At 34.2% G+C, this 21,505-nt stretch overlaps 2 protein-coding genes across 2 annotated transcripts in view; one reads left to right on the top strand and one right to left on the bottom strand.

Moving 5' to 3' along the window:
* Positions 1 to 16,798, top strand: part of PIP4K (phosphatidylinositol 5-phosphate 4-kinase) — a 146,420-nt gene extending 129,622 nt beyond the window's left edge. The window contains exons 4-8 of the mRNA XM_071598534.1: positions 1,216 to 1,354; positions 5,615 to 5,745; positions 7,750 to 7,918; positions 8,983 to 9,349; positions 13,648 to 16,798. Coding sequence (XP_071454635.1) covers positions 1,216 to 1,354; positions 5,615 to 5,745; positions 7,750 to 7,918; positions 8,983 to 9,349; positions 13,648 to 13,835 — 994 coding nt within the window. The 3' untranslated portion in view covers positions 13,836 to 16,798. The remainder of the gene's footprint in view (positions 1 to 1,215; positions 1,355 to 5,614; positions 5,746 to 7,749; positions 7,919 to 8,982; positions 9,350 to 13,647) is intronic.
* Positions 16,799 to 18,503: 1,705 nt separating this feature from the next.
* On the bottom strand, positions 18,504 to 20,688 carry LOC139700056 (CDGSH iron-sulfur domain-containing protein 3, mitochondrial). The gene is made up of 3 exons (XM_071598533.1): positions 20,516 to 20,688; positions 20,192 to 20,374; positions 18,504 to 19,999 (listed from the first exon to the last, which is right to left on the bottom strand). The coding sequence occupies exons 1-3, from the start codon at positions 20,606 to 20,608 to the stop codon at positions 19,826 to 19,828; spliced, it is 450 nt and encodes a 149-aa protein (XP_071454634.1). The 5' UTR covers positions 20,609 to 20,688; the 3' UTR covers positions 18,504 to 19,825.
* Positions 20,689 to 21,505: the final 817 nt, after the last annotated feature.

The following is a 21,505-nucleotide window of genomic DNA, read 5'->3' as shown; positions in this document are numbered from 1 at the left end:
AAAGAAGATGGATAAGTGCATAGAAATGAATGGAGAGTAATTTGAAGGGGACAAAATTGATGTAGACTAAATTTTGCAAAATAAAGTTTTTATGGACTCAGTTTGTGTATTTATTGGACAGAATGGTGTATTGGTTGTGACATAAGCCCTCAATATTTATAACCCCCACTGAAAAATAACCTGGAAAAAGAGATTAGTTTACATTGTTAGTGCAATGCTGTTATTGTCGGTATGATGTCTTAAGGTTTAAGTCTTAAGTCTCAAGGATACTTTCATTTCAAGGGACATAAACTATTTGTTTCAGGAGCATAAAATATAAAATGGCAAATTTTATATATTGGATGGTATTTTGCAATGGTTAATCGTGTGCTTAAGGCAATCTTCGATTGTATGTAACATTGCTGTAATGTTATGCATAACTTTATTATCATAGTGCATGACTGCGGAAGTTGAATTTGGTGAGCTATGAAAAATTGTTGTGTGTGAGCAAGTTAAATAGAATTTTATGTGTAATACTTACTAAATACTGCTTACCTTAATGTAAATATTGGAAACCTGAATACTGAAATTTGAAAGCAGAGGTGAAAGAGGAACTCTCCTGTTGAGAAAACTACTTACAGTTGCACGTTTTTAATATTGTGTTACCTTTCCTTTGTCAATCAGTCAGGGAAGTTGATACCCTGCAACTCTGGAAACCAGTTTATGCATATTGTTTTTACTGGTAGCTCATGTATGCTTCACCGCAAATATTTTATGCATGGAACTATCTGTAAAAAATTCCAAATGCATCTCATGCTCTTTGTATACTAAGAAACCCAAGCACATCTAGATTGGCAGGAACCGCCTATGTTGAAATTATGTTGGTTTCCCTTGTGTGTCCTTTATGTTTGGCATGTGACAATTTCTCATGCGAGTTAATGCGAGAAATTCCTGACTAATTTTCTCCGATAAAATATGAATTTTTCATATCCATAAAATTGCTATATCGTGTGGTAATTTAATTAAAGTTGTTGCTTAATGTCTTTCCCTTGCTGGCTAACTGTGACTTAATCTTATGAAATAATCTTTGGTCCACATTTTGACAGAATATCAAATTTCTTAGTGTAGAATTCCCAATTATTACATGAGAAACTGGGAATTTATAAAAAAAGTTAAAACAAAACATGCATGGATTTTTTTTGTCTGCCTGCTTATTTTTGCCCTTTGACATTGCAGGTCACAACCTGTGTTGGTAGATACACCTGGAAAGAGTGGTGCCAAGTTTTATCAGTCCTGGGACAAGTTGTTCATAGTGAAGACTTTAACAAGTGAAGAGGTGGAACGAATGCATTCATTTCTCAAGCATTATCATCCGGTAAGTAAAAAAATAAAGTATGGATAACTTGAGCTATCAAATAATTGTATCACGCCCATCATTCTCTGCTGGATTGTTGCTGCTAGTCTTAACAATCTTGTGATTCTGTAATACCTGCTGTGTGTCCCAAATGATTGTGTTCGCAAGCGCTGAGAAAAGAAGAAAAGAGCTTGCCTGGTACTTTATATTCTGATGTGATTGCCTTTATTTTTTTAGAGTTAGATTATTTGCATTCCATTCTACAAGTTGAAGAGTATCCGTACTAGTTGTTATAATTCAAGTAAATTCCTTATTATTATATTTCATGCATTTAACATATTTGCAAAAATTCCCACTATTTATTTAAACCCCAACTTTTTCCCAAATTGTAGTGTTTTAACCTGTGAATCTCATATTTTTATACATTGGGTCCAGCATTTATTTAGCTGAAGATGTTTTTCAGGTATTAAAGTGTGTGTTAAATATGAGGAAGGTTTGAAAGTCTTGGTAAAAATGAAAACCATTTCATTTTTTGGGCTAGCCATTTTTAATTTTTCAACATGATTTTCACATAGGTTTATGCATTTTGCCCAATGCTGCTCCAGTTTGTCATCATGATTCTTTGCCACAAAACAAAAAAATCCAGTGAGACCCATTCTTACTCTATGGAAAAAATTTTGAGTTCTAGCAGTGATTTAATATGGGTATAAGGACTTTTGTTCTAAGTTGAGCTGACATATTTGAAGAAATTTTTATCATCTCTAACCAATTTCTTAAAATAATTTGAGGACTACAGACCATTAATTTTGTACCCAGCTATAGTGGTTCTCAAGATCATCGAATAGGGAATGGAGAGCAGGGCAAATGACTACTTGTAGTATGATGAATTTGGATTCAGGAAAGCAGAGGGATGTGTGATGCAATTGCAATATCACTAATAGAGAGGAACATAGAATTCAATCAGGATGTGCATGGTTTCTATGAAAAGTATCGGGAAAAGTTTGGGAAAAATATATTTTTTCAGATATTGTACAATGCCTCAAATTCTTCAAATTAAATTCCTTGAGCATCAAAAAACTTTTGCCATTGGCTTTTCCACGACCCGAAGGCTCCCTGATAGGCAGATTCCAGAAACCCATTACCCATTAAGGGTACAAGCTTCTTTGACTGCACTTGGGGTCCCATGGTGGTTCTTCGAGGGAAGATTTCACTTTTGGGAATGGGAAATAGTCTGCTGGCATCAAGTCTGGACTGTAATGGGGTTGCAGAAGGTTTTTGATGCATTGCAGAAGGTATTTGCTAGTAGACAGTCAACTCTGCTTTATGTCGTCCATCAAGACCTTTGGGACGAGTTTAGTGCAGATCTTTTGCATTGCCAAATTTTCAGTCTGTTAACTGTCCTCTTATCAATGCCAATACAATCTGCAATCATAAACTCACTTAACAGATGGTCTGAACTCAGCACTTCACGCAGATGTCAGGAAAAAATTGTTACCCATACTTATTATGCAACCCTTGTATTTGTCTGTTTCATAGATTTTGTAAAGGCATTTATAGAGTGAATTGGGAGAATTCATAAATGTGTTGCAGAAAATGGGAATAGATTTGTAGGATTGGAGACTTATCTGCAATCTGTACATTATTCAGACTGCTCAGGTACGAGTGGAGGATGGAGAGTTTGGATGGGCAGTATTAGGAAGAGAAGTAATACAGAGGTGTCCATTATCCTCTATGCTGTTCAGTGTACATGTGGAAGAAATGGTTGAAGAGGCATGGGGAGAACTGGAAATAGGAATAAAAATCAGTAGAAAATTCATAAAATAAGTTAGGCTTGCAAATCATCAAGTTTTGATTTTGTAGGTTTAGTCTCATCTCGTACCTAACACACTGACCTTCCAATGCATTCACCAATGCTTGCAATATCTTGGCTGTCTGACAAACTAAGTTTATGGGGTTTTCTAAATGAGGAAAGCTACTTCAAACATTGAAATCAGAGTTCATAAACTACAGCAGGTGGAACAGTTTACCAATCTTGGAAGTGTTTTGGACAAAAATGGTTAAAGAAGAAGAATCACATTAGACAAAGAAGCTTTCTCACAGAAGAGGGAATGGGCATTGATTAAGGATTATAAAGAAAGGCTTATCGAAACTTGGACTTGGAGTATAATTTTGTGTGGTGTGGAAAATTTGTCATTGAAGCAAGACAGTAAGCATAGATTGGAGTCTTATGAAATGTGGGTGTGGAGGAGGATGGAAAAGAAGATGTGGGTTGAAAGGAGAACAAACAAACTAGTGCTGGGCATGGTGGTGGAGAAGGGAGAATTGTTAAAAGAAATCCTAAGGAGGCAGGAAGGAAGGATTCAGGAAGTTTTAATTGGAAAAGGGATGTAGAAGACGTGATATTGAGGGGAGTACATTGGGGAAACAAGGAAGAGGAACAAATAGGATAGGAATTCTGGATGAAATGAAGGGAGAAAGGGAGTATGTGGATTGAAGAAGGGTTTATTTTAGTGTCAGATATCAGGTTGTGTTTTGTTATGAGAGGCAAGTAGATGTATTGCTGTGCTTTTGTACTTGGATAACCTATCCTAATCGGTAGAATACCAAAGAGATTCAAGAATGAAAATTTCTATCGAGAAAATATGTATTAGAGTGATGTCTTTTTTGTTTCTAACACTGGTTGCACATGAAATGCTTATTTCATGTGCATATGCATACATAGTTGTCATTATTCAAACTAATGCTGTAGTGAAATAGGATGACAGTGTTGGATCCTGGTTTTTCTGGAAAATATGTATTGTATTGACAAAATTCAGGAACATGGCATGCAAATCAAGGATATTCATTAAAAATAACATTTATTCTAGTTTTGAGGATTCACTTTTGGAATAGGTGCATATGGGTACTGGCAAACATCAACACTACAAGTGAGACCAACTGTGGAATATGAATGAAATTAATAATTTCAATGAATAAGGATAGTTCATTAAAGTACATAACCAAATTCCAAGCACGTGGGAAAAAATTGGCTAAAAGAGAAAAAGTTCGTCAGCAAAATCTGAAAAAATCTGGAATTTGTGTGGTCACTCAGAGAAGAAAATTACTGGTGTTCCTTTATTTCATTATAATTCTTGGAGATTTTTTATTCATGCAGCATCAAAAGATGAGTTAAACATTGTTTCATCCCAACCATCAATTTGACAAAATCTTGATTTTACAAATTTTTATTGGTCCTCTCGAAAATATAATTTTTAGGTTTCACTTTACATGCACATCAATGCACTGCTGACGTATTATATTGTGATCCTACTGCACTGATAGTGACACTAAAAATGCTCTGTACATACATAATTGAAAAAAATAGAACTTTCACCTCAAATCCTGAAAAAATCATTAATAATTGTAATTCATAAAGTGCAGCTAGTGCATGCTTTTAAAAACCTGGAAAATATAGATACATATCAAGGGAAATATAGGACTAGAAGAGATATCTTCAGTATCTGTTTTATTAATTTATTTAGTATGAACCAAATATCTTAGCATAACGGTATCACAGGATATGCATTTTAATGATGCCAAATTGATTTTTTCTATTGTTAGCATTAATTGCAAAAATTGATGCTATTTCTTATTCTCAATGTTTGTATATTTATTTATACAAAAATCAGTCAATATAAGCATCATATAATTGTCAAGTTTTGGGAAATTTATTTTTTTTTTGGAGTGATTCATAAAAATTTCTGTGAAGAGCATTTCTTGCAGATGGTGATGCTTTCATATTAATGTGATATTTATTGAAACTATTCTGCTCCATAATATCATTTAAAGTAACTCTGAGAAACTTATTGAATAGTTTATTTTTATTTCCTAGTGAAAAGTATTATTCATATTTTGTTAGTTCTGAAAGCCCATAGAAAACAGATATGATTTGTGATGTCTTACTCTACTGTCTTCAATTTTAAATAACAACTGTAAAAAAAAAGGTCAATGCAATGATTGGAATCTATGTGAGCAATCTGTACTTAGTAATTGCAAATGTTGCTCTACATATTTTTGTAACAAGCATGAGAAGTATTTTACATTAAGCTACCCTTTTAACATGTATGGATGCAAAATTTTAGATTTTCACCTTAAAATCTCCTTCTCGGATCCTATGGCTGCCCTAACTAATGCTTATTATGTGTATCAAATTCATTGAATATTTATACAATGCGATAATTATGTTATTCTCCCAACTTTTATTTCTCTCTTTTCATTGTATCTAATGACTTATCTTTTCAGTATATTGTTGAGAGGCATGGGAAGACACTACTGCCACAATATCTTGGGATGTACAGGCTAACAGTCGATGGTGTAGAACATTATGTGGTTGTCATGAGGAATGTTTTCAGTAACCATCTCAGGACGCACAGGTCTGTATAATAGAATGTGTTATTGTGATATTTCTTTTCTTTAATGTCTTTGAAGCTATTAATTAAAAATGGAACCATGTTGTTCTGTCAAACAATAGATCGATTGCTTGTGGCTAACATTCTTCTTTTGAAATTATGATTCTTGAGTTGTAGAAAACAACTGCTAATGAATTATTTCCTTGGCATACAAAATGTTTTCTTTTGAAAATGAGAAGATAGAAAGTGTTATGATGTAAAATTACTCTTTGGTTGTGTTTATGGTAGATTTTGGATGGACACAGATGGAGCGGTGCCATAAAGTTAAGATTTACCTTAAAAGACATAACCTGGAAATCCACACAAAAACAGACCTTTCTTCATACATTCAGCTTCACTTCTCTTCATTCCATTCAGCATTTCCATCCTTTTGCTCCCCTTAATTTTGTTACTCAATGCCCTCCCTTATCTTCCAACCATTGTCAATCATCCACCTTTCCTGCCTCATTAGGGCCTCTTCCAACAACACTCTTCTCCCCCACCATGCCTAATACTTCTTTATTTGTTTCCTTTTCCATCCATTTTAACCTTTCCATCCTTGTCCAAACTCACCCTTGATCGATATTGAACTTCTCTCTATATTTTCTTTAATTCTTGATTCAATTCCAATCGTTCTGGATTCCCTCCCAGAGGGCCCGGGTTCGAATGCCGGCGGCATCAAATATTTGTCAGTGGTATCTTGATCCCTACTTGAGGTGCTTTGTAGAGGGCACTTCGAGTGAGTACACAGTCAGTTGGAAGGGACATTAAGCTGTGCACTCCTTGGTGCCTTTTGTTAAGAGTAGGCTAATGCTGACACCGGGTTTCTCTCAGTCTTTTTATTATTACTATTATAGGACTAGAGTCATTTTTCCAGGATAATGCTTCCCCTCAATTGTTCTGTCCTTTATATCTTTAATAAAGAATCAAACCCCTGGATTTTTCTAATTAATTTCCCTTTTCTTCTTGTAAGATCTTTCTCTAGGACTATCTCTTAACCCACTTTTGACAGTACTGCTTCACTTGTTTTTGTTATTCTTTGTGTTTTATTAACTTCTTATGTCCCTGTTATTTTAATAATTCTCTTGTAGCACTTAATTTTCATTACTTCATATCTAGAAGGAGAGAGAATGATAATCCTGCCTTCAGTATATTAAGGTGTTTTATTAATCGTGTTACTCACTTACAAAAGTCTTGTTGAATGCTATAATATTTAAAATTGTATTTTAAAACTATTTTAATAGTTCCTGTATGTATGCATATCTTTCTCCTTTAAAATTCATCTTCATAACAATTGTAACTTAAAATATTGATCAAAATTTATCAATATAATGGAAATAATACTTTTCATGTTTGTTTAACAAACCAAATTTGAATTTTGGTGCAAGATAATATAAACTAAGATTTTATTTATTGATAAATAACTTTTCAAATGGAAATATCAAATTATGGAGTTAGCTTTTCTTGGTACTCTAAGGAAGTTACCTTGCAACAATTTCAGAGTGTAACAATCGCCTTGACTGGGATTCGAACCCAGATCCCTCAATATCCAGTCGAGTGCTTTAGCCAGTTAAGCTATCTAGGCATCCTCTTAAACTCTGAAATTTAGATAGCTTAAGTGGCTAAAGCACTCGACCGCAAATTGAAGGATCTGGGTTCGAATCCCAGTCAAGGCAAATGATTTTTACCCTCTGAAATTATTGCATTGAAATGCACATTAGCGGATGACTCAGTTAAAAGTTACTATTGCGGCATCTCCTGCAGTTTCTTTGGAATACGGAAGTTACCGTTAATACTATCATTACTTTTAAACGTAAATAAAAACTATTTCAGTGAGTAATGCAATTATTGGAGTATCTCCCTGCAGGATTATTGTGACTATGGCATAGAAATATTACAAAAATATTTTGTGCGAATAAATCTTTGTGATGCCATTAAAAATGTTTACGAACAATTAAATTGATTTTAATCTTGCACATTTAATTACAGGAAATTTGATCTCAAAGGTTCTACAGTGGATAGGGAGGCATCAGACAAGGAGAAAGAGAAAGACTTACCCACCCTGAAAGATAATGACTTTGTCAAAGAAGGTCTCAAAGTCTACATTGGAGATGAAGCCAAAGAGAAACTTCTAGAGACACTCACAGCAGATGTTGGGGTATGTAATCGTTTTGTGGGGGACAAAGGAAAAAGTGTAAATCTGAGGAAAATCTAAATCAGGAGAAGGCATAATATAAGATGAGATGAAAGGTAACTCTCTCATATGTTCGCACAGGGAAGAATCCTGGTAGAAATTCTTTGCTCCTCTTCTTTTGAGGGAGGGGCTCTCTCACCCCACCTTTCAATTTCCCATATGATTTCTCATCTGGATCATCTTAACATTGTTTCCAGCTTTTGCTTTCTGTTCTCTCTGGTTTTGTATTTGGCTTTCACATTTTTTAAAATTTTGTTTTGATGAATAAGTTCTGAAAATTTTAGTGTTATTAAAATCCAGAGGAAGCTAGGGCTCTTACAGAAGCCCTTGGTAATTAGTAGTTTCAATTTACTTCACCCAGAGAGAGAAGATTAGGCAGCATTTCGTGATGTTCACTTCAAACTCTGGATATGGGGTACATACTTAACCCCTCCCTCTTGTAGCCAAAAGGTTACTCTATATGTAAATGGACAACAGCTGTTTTTGGCCCTTTCACAAGCTTAATCCTGAGGAAGAAATTGCAATTGAGGCAGTACATTTAAAAGTTCTTATTTATTGTATCATACTGCTTTATAAAATGCACTAATCATTAATTCTACTAGTTCAAGTAATAGATCTGTTATCTTTTCCTTACAATTCATGTTGTTAATCTTAGCTAATGAATGAAGAAAAAGAAAAACTATCTAGTTGGATTTGTTAACTATTCAGTTGTATCAACCAGTTCATATTTGATCATTATACAAACTTACCTCTCACATCTTTGGTGGAAAAGTTTCTAACACATTAGGTGAAAGTGTTGCATCTAGGAATACTTCAGAAGACACAAAACCCTGCACAGGGTCTATTGCATTTTATTTTTCATGGCTATGATTTAATTATGATCCAATGTTATATTTAATAACCAAATTCATTGTGAATTAGACATGTCCATGAAAAAAATCATTTTTTAACACTAATATTTTGCTATTTTTTGATCTTGCTATGAAGTGGCGGCTTCTGGTTTACAATTGCCATTTTATTTGTTACAGTTTCTCACAAAATTGCATCTGATGGACTACTCCCTCCTACTTGGCCTACATGATGTGGAACGTGCAGAGGAAGAGAGGCACCAAGCAGCTGCAGCTGCGGCCGCTGCAGCTGCAGCTGGTTCATCTGATGGAGAGGATGTGGATGGGGCAGGTGGAGAGGGAGCTGGTGGCATTGGAACATTGGACGAGGATGACGAGGACTCAAGTGGATCTGGCGTTGTCCGAGGCCCAATGGGACTGCACAGCGGTGGCTACATCGGAATGACAACCCCTCCCGACTCACCGCGCACTCTCGTCAGGGAAGCTGGCCTTCACGACGGGTGTATTATTCCAGAGCTGGACATCTATGCTGTTCCCAGTGCAGAAGGTTGGTTATGTCCGAATGTTATAATGCAAATGTGTGTGCTTATCAAAATCAAGAATGCCAAGTCTAAACAGATTTTAGAGGTCATGAAGAGAGAAAAATGTGAAAGCATGTTGATTGTAAGAGACCTGCATCAAAGTAGCAGGTCTTTTAATTAAGATATCAAGCTGCACACTGAAGAGTCTAGGTTTAGACATGAGTTAATGCAGACTTGAGTTTTCATCCTAGGTTTAGTGAAAACTCAATTTAATAGTTAAAATTATGCTCTGTTATTTAGCAACCAATAGTGGTTTTGGCATAAAAGTACCATGATTACACCAATGGTGCTGAGAGAAATATGGTCTGATTTGTAGAGTTCAAAATGCATCACTTTTTCAATTCACTTAAATATCTCTATTTCGACAATTTTCCAATATTTGTATTTATTTCGTTTTTTTCAGTTATCTGTGCTGCAGAATCATCTTGTTTTTTTATCATGACTGCAAGCATTGGAGCATTGTTATTTTTTGCCTCTAGCCAATCCCATGTTCACAATCTGTACTCTCACCTGATATCTCCACCTTAGCCAATTCCTCTAATTTTGTTAATTAAAATTCTGCTGATGGCCAAGGTTTCCAAACTGTAAGACTTTTGTATTCAATTTGGTAGTCTGCAGGTTTTCATTCCCACTGACTATAGTTTTCTGTTGGAGGTTTTCAGTTTCTTTCAGAAAGTTCCTTTCTTACTCTTTAGAAATGGGTTAGTTGCAAATTTGCAACTGACCCATTCCTTAGGAAGAATCTTCAAGGATCTGCAAATTATCATTTTTTAAATGCCTAATTTTGCTATTTTATGATGTTGTGTTGATATTAAAAAACATTGAGTTCTTCATTTAATGAACTATAAGACTTTTCATGGATTGGTCTGCCTCCAGATTTTCTGCAGCGGATTTGAAAAGCTTGACATCAGACTTGACTCAGATAAGCTTGACAATTTTTTTTTTTAATGTGACAACAAAATGGACTGTTTTCAGAAAGGAAATCTTTTCAAACACAACTTTTCTCAAGTTCATCCACGTGTTTCCATCATCATATGATGCTAATTTACTGCACCATGAACATACTAAATTTGAATTACCCTTACAAATTGGGGTGGTTTGGGCTACCAGTGTGAAATTTTGTAATGGCTTCTTTGTATCTTCTTTTTTTTTAATTCTGTCACTAGCCATTGTGTAATTATTTTAGCTCTTATCACCTTTTGCAATGTAAGCACTCGATAATGATTCGACTGCTGTAATTGGAATTTATGGTGTTTTTTTGGCTGTTTTTGGCTGCTTCATTGCCATCTTTTGGCTACCAGTCTCATAAAAACTGGCATTGACACAAATAGACAGAAAGAAGGGGAGGTTCTCTCCTCCGGCAATGTCTCTTCGGAAAAGTAGAACTAGTGGAACATGTGGGAGGATGAAAATTAAATGTGTTATCAGTATGTATATACTTGGTGATAGGATATTTTTGCATTTCTGTCAAAAAAACCTATAGAAGAGATAAAAGATGTAAGAAAAAAAAATGGAAATGGCTGATGATTGACTTCTGGCTGCAGACAAATATCTTGAAAAATCCACTTATCCTAAAGATTTTATGTTGGTAGAAATGTATTTAGATGTGGGTTGTTCTCATTTTACATTGTTGATTTTAGTGGCTGTGCAATATACCCCTAACATTTATTTCAATTTTTAAGGATTCAGTTCTGCTGTTCTTTTTTTTATCGTCATCTTTGAGTATAATCTGAGAACTTCACTGAGCTGCTAGATATGTAAATGGTTTATAATCCATAGGTGTATACTTTATTTTCTAATAATGAATTTTTTAGTATTTATTTAATTTTTTCAAAAATGCAAAACTTAGAAAAGAAGTTGATAAAATGTTTTTCTCTTTAGCTCTTGCAGTTTCCTACCAATAAAACTATGCTATTTGTAACCTTAATTTCTTTACATTCTAGAGATAGTTTTGAGATTAATGGTAGAGCAGTCTATCATCATTGTTGAGATAAAATGACAGACTGGCAAACAAGCTAATTGATTGAAAAAGTTGGTGTATGGCCCTAATTTCTTATACTTATGTCTATTATAAAACGTGGAATTTTATTTATTTTGCAGTTGTCCAAAAACAGTACTTCTGGCCTTTACACAATAATATCACAATTTGACTATTACATATACCCAAGCCCTAGGTGGAGAAAAAACCACTTAGGCGGGAATCGAACCCACAACCTCTAGGCTGGCAGGTGAGGACGTTACCCCACTGCCACCGGGGCCGACTGACATTAAGTTGATGATAACAGTCTATAATTGGCACTTTTTTTTAAGTCTCTAAGTCCTGAAAATCAACATCTACAGTTAGTGGCACCTCTGACTGTGTGTTTCCTAAGGTTTCTCTGTATTTTATATTGATGTTTTTATTGGTAGTTTGTAACATAAAAAGATGCAATCATCATTTTATTAGCTCTCTGTATTAGATTATAAAATATATTATCTCTGGACTAAAAAATCCATAGTCTACCACTAATGCACATCGATCACTGTTTGATGATCAAATTTGTTTTGTCCCCAAGATGTTGCACGTTTCTTGAATCAAACCTGAGTAAAAGTTTTTTACTAAAGTAATGAGTTCCTTTTTAAATAACATTACAGATTTTGCATTCCATAAAAAAATCACTTCCCCCTTCTCACAAATTATAATTTCATTAATCGTATCTCATTGCAATTGCTTTTCATTTTTGTATAGGGGAAGCAACCTTTCAACATCGTTGAAATTACATATCCTTTGCATAATTACTCTTGTCACTCTATTTGAAGCATCCATCTCCTGAGTCTCATCCATATTCTTGAAGAAAAGGCCAATTGTTGATGTGCATATTTAATAGATCAGCCACGATCACACCTTGTTCCTGATTTTCAATGATTTTACTTTTCATTTCTACTGTAATTTTTTATTTTTAATATCTAATGGTTTTTTCCTTGGGGTCAATTTTAAAACTATTCACAAAATATTATCAAACTTTGCCCAAAAAATCACCAATAATATGTTTGAACTTAAGTTTGGAAAAATATGTGATCACTGGAGATGCTAAGGTGCTAGTGGAATGAGTGCTAGAGACAAACTGCAGTAGCAGGCATGCATTGAATCCATAAAGTCCCCTCTCCTCGTCACTTGTTATGCGAAAGGTCACTCATTAAGGGAATTGTTTTCAGGACAATTATTTTTGCTGGTTATGTGAATTACTTGCTCTATGAGGTGCTCATTAAGCGAGGTTCCTCTGTGTATGGTGAATTTTATCCAAGGTATGAAAGTAATACACATATATACCGGTGTAAAAGTGAAAAATACATTTACTTTTGAGTATTTGTGTTGAACATAATATCCAAATAATGCCAATTTAAAACCATAAAAATTGTAATAAACCCAAAGATCGGTTTGGTATGTGACGGTAGAGTTCACCCAGTACTAAGTCCGATGGCATGTGAAATTCCCGCGTCAGGGTAGGGGGGCCAGTTCCTTTCCCTGTGCCGGTTATGGTTTATGATCATGAAAAAAATTGTAATATTGCATCCATATTTTGCATTTTTATATTTTTTATAATTGTTCAAGGCATGGTAGGTTTTTGTTGGAACAGATTTTTCAATTTAGTGACTGTATATTTGGTACTCATGCTCAATTAATTGATTACCATAAATGATTAATTCAATTACATTCAATGGTTTAACGTGTATTATTGTAGCCTCTAAATAATTGTCCTTAATTCATTGAATGAAATATCCAAATCACCTTGCTAGCTGATGTTAAGGGAAAATATGTAGACTCTCCGTAAACTAATTGTTTACCTTAGGGTTGAATAAAAATTGTGCATTACACCAACTTAATTTATTAAGGCTTTTCTTATTACATTCTATTATTTTGCATTCTAAAATATAATTGCAAAAGCTATTACTCTGGGTAAATTGCGTGATATTGTATATTTCACAAACCTTTTTGTGAAATGTATTGTGGTATTTCGTTATATATTAATTGTGAAGCTTCTAAATATTTAGTCAGATGTCATAGGTCATAGGTCGTTAAATGTACTCTCCCTTCCCTGTATACTTGCACTGATATTCACCATGATGAAGTTAAGACTCTCAAACAGGCACCATACTTTCTTCCTTTTTTCACACTTCATGAATAGCCTCTCAATAGACCATTTTGTCTTAATAAACCATATTTATCTACTGTCTGCTGTTTGAACTGACCTCTTTATTTCAATGTATTCATTCTCATTGCCAGGTGCTCCGAGGAAGGAAATATACTTCTTAGCCCTCATTGATGTCCTAACTCATTATGGTGTGAAGAAACAAGCTGCCAAGGCCGCTAAGACTGTCAAGTATGGTGCCAATGTAGATGGAATCTCAACCTGTGACCCTGAGCAGTACGGAAAGAGGTTCATTGAGTTCATGAGCAAAGCCATTGAGTGAGGTGGTGTAGATTTCCTCCTGGGTTTTTCTTCATTTGTGCTTCACTCTCATGGGATGTGTACCCCTCAAGTTGTACCCTCTCCCCTCTAAAATCCCCACCTTGTTCTCTCCTTTCATCCCATCAAGCCTACAAAGGCACAGCCCCACCAATTTTATTCCCTTTCTCATCCCATTCCTCCCAGCCCATCTTTCATTTGTCTCTAGTCCCCATTCTAACCCAAACCCCATACACCTGTACACCATCCTCTTGGTCATTCCAAGATATTCCTTGAAAAAGAAGATTTGGTGTATCAAAAAGAAGTTTGTGGTGAAAGTATCTCTTCCCAGTACTATTGTGTCTTGTATAAAACCATTTTTGGATATTGTCCTATTTCATTATGCTAAACTTGCCATCATTTCTCATATTAATAATTTTATCTGGTCAACGTCTAGGAAGGATATGTTTAATAGAGGTTAAAAACAGGTTCAAAATAATTTTGTGTCTAATTGGCAGTTGATAATTTTTGTTCAGTTGTGACTTCAATGTTAGCACTTAACACTCACTCTTGATCAGATATTTGGCATTTTCATGAAATTGTTGACTATATAGCCTATCTTATTATCTAGGACTTGTTACAAGTTGCTCTCTTTCAGTATTATCACTCAAATTTCTTTTCATTGGTGATTATGTTGGAAATAGTTTTTATGAGCATTGAAAATGGATATCTGTCATATCAAAAATTTGTTTTTATGCCATTAAAGTATTCCCTATTATGCCAATGCAGAATTGGTGATTATATGCCTTTCAGGTCAACTATTAGGACTCATTCCATTTTGCATGGGTTAACTTGGGACATTAACGTCATCACACTCATGTAATCAGCCAGTAATCATATTAGTAATCAACTCTTTCTTATACTCCATATCTTAAGATCTTGTATAATGCCACCTACTTTACATTCCACCATAGAAACCCTGGTGAACATTGTTGGGGAAGTGGAAATGCTTGAAATACCAAAGTGTGAGCATTTAAGTAGTTCAGGGAAGTATTGCCAACATGAGCACATCTGTGCAAAAAAAGGTCACCCTCTGCATATTTAAGTGCTATATTGGGTCATTTTTCCTCTCTGTATCTTTGCAATTACATTAAAATATGTGAATTCAGCAGCATCTTAAAATATTGTGGATTAATTGCTATTTTAATTGGCTAGAAATTCCATGTTTTCATTTCATACGCAGTGTGAATCATACATGATCTCAGAAATACAATGAAACCATGTACACACAGGTATGCATATATTTTGGTAGTTGTTAACATCTCATATTTCTCATGGAATGAGTTTGTATTGTAGAAGTGTGCCTACAGGATAAAATAGTGGGGTTACTTTTTTGTTAAATGTTTTTTTCTTTAAGTATGATTGATTATCTACCATTTTCTATTGTTAAATTCAACTGCCATGTTGATATTTCAGGTTAATTATAAAATTCTACTGCCCAGTCATTTTTTTTGGCTCTACTTCTTTGATTGCCATAATTTTGTGTCATGGAAGATCTGATTTGAATTTGGGTGGTGGATACTTTAAATAAACTTGTTGTTCCCTTCTTGGGAAATTGAGCATGTTATCTGCTAGATTTCAAAGAGAGATTTAAGGAAAACTTTTTCAAATGGGTGAGTAAGTGGAGCATTTGAAATTACAGTCTCAGACAGTGAAGCCTTAAGTTTTGGGATGTGATTGAATCATAATTGATGTTTGTCACTTTGAATTTCACTGTACACAGATATTAGTAGTTTTTTTTGGACAGGTGTGTATTGTACTGAAGTCAACTTTTACATTTTGGAAATTGTTGCATTTTCGTTTTAAACTTGGTTCTTGATCATTTCTTTGAAAATAAATGTCACTGGAATTTAAGGATAACATGGCGGAATTAAGCCTTTGTGTGTGTATCTGATCAATCATCAAACTGTAACAAACTGAAATTAAGAAAGTTACATTCCATATTCTACTGTATAGATTGCATATCAAAATCTTATCATTAAAATGATTTTTTTCATTCCCTAATATAATGGTTTTATCCACCCCCATATGTACAATATTAATCCATTTATATTTCTTGTATATATACCATTGTGTGATTCATTGCTTCATTTTTCAATCTTGGACTGTGTGGAATCATTGTCGTAGTCAGCATTATTTAAAAGATACCAAATAAATGTGCAACAATGCTTAAATATGCAGTTTATTTGAGTATTTTAAAATTGTGATGTTTCTTATATTCTAATGTGGAGAAATGCAGTTATTTCTCTTTGTGTACAAAAAGACAGTTTTTTGTGTACATTTGTGTTAAACAGTTTTGTGTGCTGAAGAATATGCATATGTGTATCTTAAGTATCCTTATGTGTTTTTCTCTGTGAATATACTCTTTGAGTTTGTGAAAAAAATTATGGGAGAAAAGTTTATACGGAAAGTTTTGCCAGGTTTGTTGGTATCAAACGTGTAAAATGGCATCTAGTCTTATTTTTCAAAAAAGTGTAAGATATTTTGCTCATTTAATTTGCTCTCATATAGTAATAAGGAAAATTATTGTAGCTTTAGGAACTCGATATTCATTTGCTTTCCTTCAGGGTGTCATAACAAAATGTCTTTTCCAATTGGTGGTGAGAGAAAGAGAGCGCGAGAGCCCTAGAATGCCACGATGGTAAGCTAGCACATTAGGAGGACAACACACAAAAAAGGGGTTGCTCAGAAGTGAGTGGATTTAATTGTGATAAATGCCCAATTTTGTGACAATATCTTTTTCTACAGTGCTCTTTTTAAGTCATCTTATTTAAGTCCATTTCATACTTGCAGACCGCAGCATAAATAGAGAAACACAAAGGTGTTGATGATATGTGGTTGCGAAAATACCTTATCAGTGTGCTTTGCGTGCTTATATGTGCCGTTGTTGAATTTCACTGCATATCGGCCTTTTTATATCAGCAAGCAGAACGAAGACTTGGACAGTGTATTTGTAAAGCGTGTCTATTGTAAGGAATATGAAAGGGGTTATTATGCACAACACGTAATGGTGAATTACGAAGGAACTCTACAATGTCACATTGCCAACTATTCACATCACTGATTGTATTCAATTGTTGTAATAGTCACATTTTCAAAATTTTCTAATGTTTGTTCCAAGAGAAACATTTATTTTGTTTCCAGCTATGGCCTCAAATATGTAATTCAGTTTTTGTAAATAATATTGTACAGTGGCTAATTGGCTTTTTTGTTCTTTTATCTGCCTATGTCTAATGAAAATAAATGTATAAGAAACATTTCTTACAAATTAATCCTTCACTTCCTCTGGGTGTACATGTATAATGGTAGCTTTACAGGATTTTCTTCCATTTCAGCCAGGCCAATCTTTCAGTTTGTTCATGATGTTACAGATCTTGTTTAGGAAGCCTGCCTGTGCGACTGCTAAGGAAATTTCCATTCCAGATTGGTGGTGATGAACATCTTGGTTTTGGAATAGTATGTTTACCAAAGACTTCTTGACTCAGGTTTTTCCAATGACCCATTAATGAAGCCTGGCTACTTCAGTTCTTTAAAATAAATTAGTCATTTATTCCTTATGTCTGGAACTTATGGCAAAGTATCTAATTGAACAAACATAAGAGGTGTGGAACCCTTGGTAAACTAAGCAGGACATTTATTACTTTCTTATGCTCTTTAGTTTTGTACAAGAAACTTGTTACATCACATATAGTAAGCAATGAGAATCATATGGATCCATGTGCTAAATGCTACAATACTTTTTTGGCATTTTCTTCCAATATGGTTGTAATAAAATTTATTTGTTCAACATTTATCCCAATTTACATGTAAAATGACCCCATACTATTATATAATATGTTTGAACTTCACATTTCATTCTAGCTACATTTGTTGTCGTCTTTGGCCAGGCGAAAACTCACAAAGCAAAGCAATGTAGTGTTCAGTGCAAGTTAAGAAAATTAACAAACATTAAATAAGATGAGTTAATTTTTTAGGTAAAATTAATTCAAGGTATTCTGCTTAATTAAGGTAGGTTTTGGATTGCCCTCATCAACCACATATTTAGTTCTAAATATATTGTGAGAACTTTGTTTTGTTTACCCAGCATTATTTTTTTATAGCTTCTGCCTGACCTTTCTATGACCAGAAAGTGCACACTCTTCTTTCCTCTACTCTGCCCCAAAATTCTCTCTTTTATCAAATCCTTCAACATGCCAACTTTCATCTGTGTCTCATTATTTCTCCCAAAAGTCCCTCTTTCACCCACCCTATTTAGCACTTAAGCATTCGTCTTCCTCTAATTAATTTCGGATGAATTCTCTCTTTTTCCATCCATTTATATCTTGGGACCAATATTTGGAGATGGCTTCCCATTGCTTTCCTCAATAGTGTGTGATGTGAGAGACAATCACTAATATGGGTGTCCAACTGGGGACAAATGCCTTGCACAGCCACCTGAGGAATATACTGTGCAGGCTACCTTTCATGTGCCTCATACTCTTTGGGTATGAGCATCTGGTATGGGTGAATACCGGGAGCAATTATCATTTCCCCAGCCAGTAAATATACAGGGTTCAATGGAGCATGCAAGATCTTCCGCTATGCCAAGGTTGTAGTCCATAGGAGGAGGGTAAATTACATTTTCCAAGTTAAATAGTTTGCATATGAATTTTATTGAGCTCGTACTTGATTTGACACCTTTTATCCATTCTCAAATAGTATGTATTCAAATTTTGAATTTACAAGTACACAGTTTTTGATCATCTAAAGTTGATTGCACTCAACATCAACTTAGCTCTTTTGTATGATAAATGGCTGTATGTATTTGCATGATACATTACAAAAAATAATGGCAGTCTTTTACACACACAGCCTCATGTAACGTTTCACTTAAAATGATGTCTGGACCAGTATTATACACATCATGTGAGAGAAAAGAGAAGACTGATTAGAATCATTGAATTTATTGAATGAATTGGGAACAAACCATAAGTAGCAATTATTAGGTGGTTGACTTTCAACCCATTCATATAGTACCTTCTAGAATGAATTTGGTCCACCAATTTCAATATTAATGGTGCATATTTTCATCAATTTTCTCAACAATTATGCTCATGCTTCAATTCAAACTTAAATATTAGCAGTGGTAAGAGCAGGATTAAAATAAATTAAAATAATTAAATTGTCCATTATAATTGAGAGATTCAACCTTCTACATTCAGAAGTAGTTCTTATGTTAATTGAGAAGTTATTTTAAGGTGTTTTATTAAATAGCAAACATTTCTTGTAAGAATAGCAGCAAAATAAACAGCAATCACATAATTCTCTGAATATGAAGCCAAAATCCACAATTATTTAAGACAATACATTTAATAGTTATATCCTTCATTAAAAAAACAATTAACAGGTCACTCAGACTTCGATTAATTGTACAGAACATGTTGATTCAGTTGTATCTTGAGCTGAATCCAACTTCTCGATAAATAGCATGGTATATTTTTTTATTATCCCAAAAGAAACTACACAGTTTAGGTATATTTGACGCAAAAACAGTAATTCAGAACCCAGAAACGTATATAACTATGCATATTTTCTCGATTAAAATACAGGTTGTTGCTCAGTTCCATGATATGGAGTTAGCACATATTTTATTTTGGCATAAATTATCTACATATTCTTACTAAGAAGGAATAGCAAAATTATTACACCATTTATGATGCTAAATCATTGTTAAAGTCATCTCATTACTTATTACTTTAAGTCTTAAATATTAAAGTCACTAACACTTTTTTCCTTAGAGAGTACCAATATGGCAAGTACAGGAATGACTCGTGACTCTAATTCTTAACATTGTAATATTTCACTATCTAATAAACCTTTCATCATTTTCCTTCATTTCATGAATAAAATAGCTTTAATTTCACCACTTCCACTCAGTTAAAGGGCAAGAAAGGCTCACGGATGACTAACATGTTATTACTTTACAGCTGCCTGTATGTCTTGGCGTTTATGGGTCCCATCACAGAAGGGTCGTTTCGAAGTCTGCTTGCAATTACAAAGCCACACATCTTTGTCTTCATCCAAAATAAAATGGACGGGGCGTTGGGGAATTTTAAGAAGGGGGTTTTTATGGGTTCCATCACACAACGGCTGTAAAAATAAATACATTAATTGTGTATTAGTTTTTCATACATATACCATCCCTTATTGTGTTCAACAGATGAACCCTTTGATAGACATTGGAAAAATAATTTCCATGATATGTGGGCATGATGAAATTCAACGCAATCCAAAGAATGCATTTTTAGAAGGAGTCATAGATCGTGTAATTAAGCCATTTACCTGCGACTTACTCCTGCCGCAGAGGCACCATGCGTACTTTTTCCCTTTGACACATGTGAATTTGAATGGTTTCTTATCATAAATTAATCCATTTACCGGTTGCTGGCCTGCACTAGAAAATCCTTCCATTTTATTTTGCGGCATGCCAGGGATACTTTTTTGTACTTTAGAGCAGTAATTAGCCTATAAAAAGTGCAACATTCCCATTATGTAAGTATTGGATACACATGCAACAAAGTTAGGATGTGACTCTCATGAGGCCTAACATTGGAAAATAACAACAAATAGGTACTTCGGCGAATAACTTCAATTGTGAGAACTTACATTTATTTCAATAGGTATTTTAAATCTTAACCCACTATAAGAAGGCAGAAGCACCGGTTTTCGCAAGTAATTTATTAATAATTTACAAGACATGGTCGAAGCTTCGAACTGGACTCAAATTCTACTCAAGCATTGCATTACTATATAGAAACAAATTGTCTTGCATGAAAGAAAAATGAATGGCAATTTTCGCATCTCACCGATTAGGAAATCAGAAATTCTTTTTGTAGCCGTCAAGGCAGCACCTGCGACAAGACGAGGAGCGAAAAGTTTGAAATTGTGTGACTGCATACTTTTTAACCTTTTTATCTTTTTTCTGCTTTTCTTTCAACGAATTTCATTTACTTACAATTGCATACGATTCTTTGATCTGCCAGAGGCTTGTGATTGATTATTTTTTTAGAGTATCGGCTATCGGGATTTGTGTATTTGGTATAAGAGACAGGCAGATGTGCTGTCCAACTTACACAAAAATCACGGTTTCGAATCCAGGCTCGTAAGTTAGTGTTCTGTATTAATAGCTAGTATTTAGATTAATATACGACGCCCATATCCATTAATGGTTAGCTTTCACTTAATAATCTTTAATATTTAAATACTCACTAGTGTAACCTGTTTGTAAATTATTACTTAATTCTGTGTAGTACGATATAATTTTTGCATATTGCTGATCAGTGTGTGTTTTTCTGCATATTTCTATGCACTTCGTGACTTGCCATATTTGATGTGCCTTATATTAAGTACAATTAACCTTTTTATTGTATCCTGATCGCCTGGTGAGAATAAATTATTATTAGTTATTTCAAACAAACTACTCTTTATAAATTACGCGTGTTTTGAAAATCGTTGATTAGAAAATATGGACTTTTGGTAGAAAGTCAAACTAACACAAACATAGAAATGTATGCCATTGCTTATTAGCTTATGAGTGATTAGCAAGTTAGTGTATCGCAGTAACAGAACTGCATTATATCTTATTTATATGTGAAA

This window comes from Hetaerina americana, unplaced genomic scaffold (genome assembly GCF_022747635.1).
Source record: "Hetaerina americana unplaced genomic scaffold, ioHetAmer1.1.p SCAF_10, whole genome shotgun sequence".
NCBI classification, from domain to species: Eukaryota; Metazoa; Arthropoda; class Insecta; order Odonata; family Calopterygidae; genus Hetaerina; species Hetaerina americana.
The sequence above is the reverse complement of the archived record's forward strand: the minus strand, read 5'-3'. Positions and strand labels throughout refer to the sequence as shown.